Source organism: Lupinus angustifolius, unplaced genomic scaffold (genome assembly GCF_001865875.1).
Source record: "Lupinus angustifolius cultivar Tanjil unplaced genomic scaffold, LupAngTanjil_v1.0 Scaffold_905, whole genome shotgun sequence".
Classification (NCBI taxonomy): domain Eukaryota; kingdom Viridiplantae; phylum Streptophyta; class Magnoliopsida; order Fabales; family Fabaceae; genus Lupinus; species Lupinus angustifolius.
In genome coordinates this window covers 1-4,008 of record NW_017728228.1, presented here as the reverse complement: position 1 = coordinate 4,008, position 4,008 = coordinate 1, and the positions used below count along the sequence as shown (strand labels likewise).

The window sequence follows — 4,008 nt, the reverse complement described above, 5'->3', positions numbered from 1 at the left end:
AGAGGCATGCCAGGGGATGTCTCTAAGGTCAACTTTGTCGGTCTCCACACGCGAGACCTACCTGGGCGACCAAGCATGCGTCTCTTCGGTTCTCCGGTAGGAACAAATACCTAAATAGTTTTAATAAAATCATATATTATTGTTCAAATATGAGAATTATGAGTTGAATGAGTAAACACAATAGACAAAATAAGATTTAGAATTTGAATTAATATTATTCACGCTGGAACACCATTGGAGCAGTATAAACAATGGAAATAGAGAGTAAGTGCGAGCACCGAAACCTTAGAAACAAAAACACTGATATTTGATATACTATTCAAGAAATGTCAACAATGGACCAACCTCAAGACCTTCACTGTTCAGTGCAATGGATTGCTCCCTTTGATTGTACAAACTCCTCTTAACATCGGTTGCAACAGATTTTCTGTCTGGGAAACTTCGATTCTCTTCATTTACATACACCTCTTCATCAAGTCCCAAGTTGTCTTGCTTGTAATCCTCAAGCAACGTAGGACTCATACCCCTCCTCCTCAATTCTTTCATAAATAATGACTCAGGAGGTTCTTCTCCTGAACAACAGTAATGGAATGAGCCAACAAAAAGTGAAGTTAGTCATTTGATGTTTCTTTTAACTCCTTATGAATTATAAACTCTTCAATTGCTTGATATTCTCATGAGTTGTATACTTATCTCGCAAAGAACAAGCTGAATGCACAGGAGTTTTAGTACAAATTTCATCCTACACTACACTGATGGGTTGAAATCGAAATGAATATCACAACACTGAGTAATTTTACATATAAATACCAAATGCTAGCAATACTTTCGTTTCAATAAACTCTGTTATAGGGTAAAGTTCATGAGAAATTCAATAAAAGAGTTTCATATGTGATTTAATGGGTCCCATGTGAAACCATTAATAAAATATAAATATAAAAAAAGAAACTACGAAATCATACTATTAACATCCTGAATACACAATTATTGATATCAAGAAATGACAAGAGTAAAAACAATTAATAAAAGAAACAAACTTGCCATTGTTTTGGTTGTTGGCATCTTGAGATTGATAGAAGACCCTGGAAAAAGTGTTAGACTTTGAAGTAGTTAAAGTTTGCAACTTTATGATCCTTTTGTGGAAATAACTTTGTGGGGGGTTCCATATTGATTTTCCACGGAAATTGAATTGAAAAAGAGAAAGTTGAGAGAGGGTTGGTCTCAGAATTTGCAAAGAAGCCATAACTAGCGACTCTAACACTAAGATATAGATTTCATTGGGTCCCAAATGGAAGAAACGTGTTTGTTGGAAGAAATCACAAAAGGCTTCTTCTTTTACAAGGGAGTAGAGGCTGCAGCACTTGGAGAAGCGTAGTTTAGCTTGAGAGAACAAATCGTGGCTATGGTGCGCCAGGGATGACTCAGCTTTGTGGATAGAATTTGGAGGTCGTGGATTTTGGGTTAGAGGCTGACAAGTGACAACATAGGAAAAATAACAAGACAAATTATGATGATTTTTTTTCCAAATGTAATGTCTTCTTTTGTTTATTTTTGTTCTTTTGGGTCCACTCCTATGATAGGACACAACCTCCAATTCTTCTGTTCCTTTCACTTTTTTTATTAAACATGTGATGTTAAATCATGCTATACCACTATAATCTGGATTGAGTAAACAAGAATATATGCTTTTAAATCATGAATTTTACCAGCATCAGTAAAAAAAATATTAGGAAGCTAAGTATATAAATCTTGTGGTAATAAAAAAAACATTGATTCACCAATTTGTATTTAATATATTCCCAATATGCATTTTAAAGTCTGTTTTATATAAGTGAGCTCAGTTTAACAAATCTTACTGTTGATAATCTTCTGGTCATATATCTCTAGACTTCCAAAACTCTGCAAAGTGGTCCACCAAACATTTTTATACTTGAATTGGATTTAGGTTTATTTGTTATGCTGAATTGATTATTGAAGACTCCTTTTAAGCATATATATATATATATATATATATATATGCTTAAAAGGAGTCTTCAATAATCAATTCAGCATAACAAATAAACCTAAATCCAATTCAAGTATAAAAATGTTTGGTGGACCACTTTGCAGAGTTTTGGAAGTCTAGAGATATATGACCAGAAGATTATCAACAGTAAGATTTGTTAAACTGAGCTCACTTATATAAAACAGACTTTAAAATGCATATTGGGAATATATTAAATACAAATTGGTGAATCAATGTTTTTTTTATTACCACAAGATTTATATACTTAGCTTCCTAATATTTTTTTTACTGATGCTGGTAAAATTCATGATTTAAAAGCATATATTCTTGTTTACTCAATCCAGATTATAGTGGTATAGCATGATTTAACATCACATGTTTAATAAAAAAAGTGAAAGGAACAGAAGAATTGGAGGTTGTGTCCTATCATAGGAGTGGACCCAAAAGAACAAAAATAAACAAAAGAAGACATTACATTTGGAAAAAAAATCATCATAATTTGTCTTGTTATTTTTCCTATGTTGTCACTTGTCAGCCTCTAACCCAAAATCCACGACCTCCAAATTCTATCCACAAAGCTGAGTCATCCCTGGCGCACCATAGCCACGATTTGTTCTCTCAAGCTAAACTACGCTTCTCCAAGTGCTGCAGCCTCTACTCCCTTGTAAAAGAAGAAGCCTTTTGTGATTTCTTCCAACAAACACGTTTCTTCCATTTGGGACCCAATGAAATCTATATCTTAGTGTTAGAGTCGCTAGTTATGGCTTCTTTGCAAATTCTGAGACCAACCCTCTCTCAACTTTCTCTTTTTCAATTCAATTTCCGTGGAAAATCAATATGGAACCCCCCACAAAGTTATTTCCACAAAAGGATCATAAAGTTGCAAACTTTAACTACTTCAAAGTCTAACACTTTTTCCAGGGTCTTCTATCAATCTCAAGATGCCAACAACCAAAACAATGGCAAGTTTGTTTCTTTTATTAATTGTTTTTACTCTTGTCATTTCTTGATATCAATAATTGTGTATTCAGGATGTTAATAGTATGATTTCGTAGTTTCTTTTTTTATATTTATATTTTATTAATGGTTTCACATGGGACCCATTAAATCACATATGAAACTCTTTTATTGAATTTCTCATGAACTTTACCCTATAACAGAGTTTATTGAAACGAAAGTATTGCTAGCATTTGGTATTTATATGTAAAATTACTCAGTGTTGTGATATTCATTTCGATTTCAACCCATCAGTGTAGTGTAGGATGAAATTTGTACTAAAACTCCTGTGCATTCAGCTTGTTCTTTGCGAGATAAGTATACAACTCATGAGAATATCAAGCAATTGAAGAGTTTATAATTCATAAGGAGTTAAAAGAAACATCAAATGACTAACTTCACTTTTTGTTGGCTCATTCCATTACTGTTGTTCAGGAGAAGAACCTCCTGAGTCATTATTTATGAAAGAATTGAGGAGGAGGGGTATGAGTCCTACGTTGCTTGAGGATTACAAGCAAGACAACTTGGGACTTGATGAAGAGGTGTATGTAAATGAAGAGAATCGAAGTTTCCCAGACAGAAAATCTGTTGCAACCGATGTTAAGAGGAGTTTGTACAATCAAAGGGAGCAATCCATTGCACTGAACAGTGAAGGTCTTGAGGTTGGTCCATTGTTGACATTTCTTGAATAGTATATCAAATATCAGTGTTTTTGTTTCTAAGGTTTCGGTGCTCGCACTTACTCTCTATTTCCATTGTTTATACTGCTCCAATGGTGTTCCAGCGTGAATAATATTAATTCAAATTCTAAATCTTATTTTGTCTATTGTGTTTACTCATTCAACTCATAATTCTCATATTTGAACAATAATATATGATTTTATTAAAACTATTTAGGTATTTGTTCCTACCGGAGAACCGAAGAGACGCATGCTTGGTCGCCCAGGTAGGTCTCGCGTGTGGAGACCGACAAAGTTGACCTTAGAGACATCCCCTGGCATGCCTCT

General features: G+C 34.0%; 2 protein-coding genes across 2 annotated transcripts; one reads left to right on the top strand and one right to left on the bottom strand.

Annotated features, from left to right (window-relative positions):
• Positions 1-251: 251 nt before the first annotated feature.
• LOC109341918 lies at positions 252-1,475 on the bottom strand. Its single transcript, XM_019579891.1, has 2 exons — positions 1,042-1,475; positions 252-572 (listed from the first exon to the last, which is right to left on the bottom strand). Exons 1-2 carry the CDS (start codon positions 1,241-1,243, stop codon positions 316-318), a joined length of 459 nt encoding a protein of 152 aa, XP_019435436.1. The 5' UTR covers positions 1,244-1,475; the 3' UTR covers positions 252-315.
• A 1,060-nt stretch (positions 1,476-2,535) lies between these two features.
• On the top strand, positions 2,536-3,761 carry LOC109341919. The gene is made up of 2 exons (XM_019579892.1): positions 2,536-2,967; positions 3,437-3,761. Exons 1-2 carry the CDS (start codon positions 2,766-2,768, stop codon positions 3,691-3,693), a joined length of 459 nt encoding a protein of 152 aa, XP_019435437.1. The 5' UTR covers positions 2,536-2,765; the 3' UTR covers positions 3,694-3,761.
• Positions 3,762-4,008: the final 247 nt, after the last annotated feature.

Coding starts and splice junctions, on each gene's coding strand:
- LOC109341918 (XM_019579891.1), bottom strand. CDS start 1,243: ATGGCTTCTTTGCAAATTCTGAGACCAACCCTCTCTCAACTTTCTCTT. Junction 573..1,041: donor TGCCAACAACCAAAACAATG/GCAAGTTTGTTT, acceptor ACTGTTGTTCAG/GAGAAGAACCTCCTGAGTCA.
- LOC109341919 (XM_019579892.1), top strand. CDS start 2,766: ATGGCTTCTTTGCAAATTCTGAGACCAACCCTCTCTCAACTTTCTCTT. Junction 2,968..3,436: donor TGCCAACAACCAAAACAATG/GCAAGTTTGTTT, acceptor ACTGTTGTTCAG/GAGAAGAACCTCCTGAGTCA.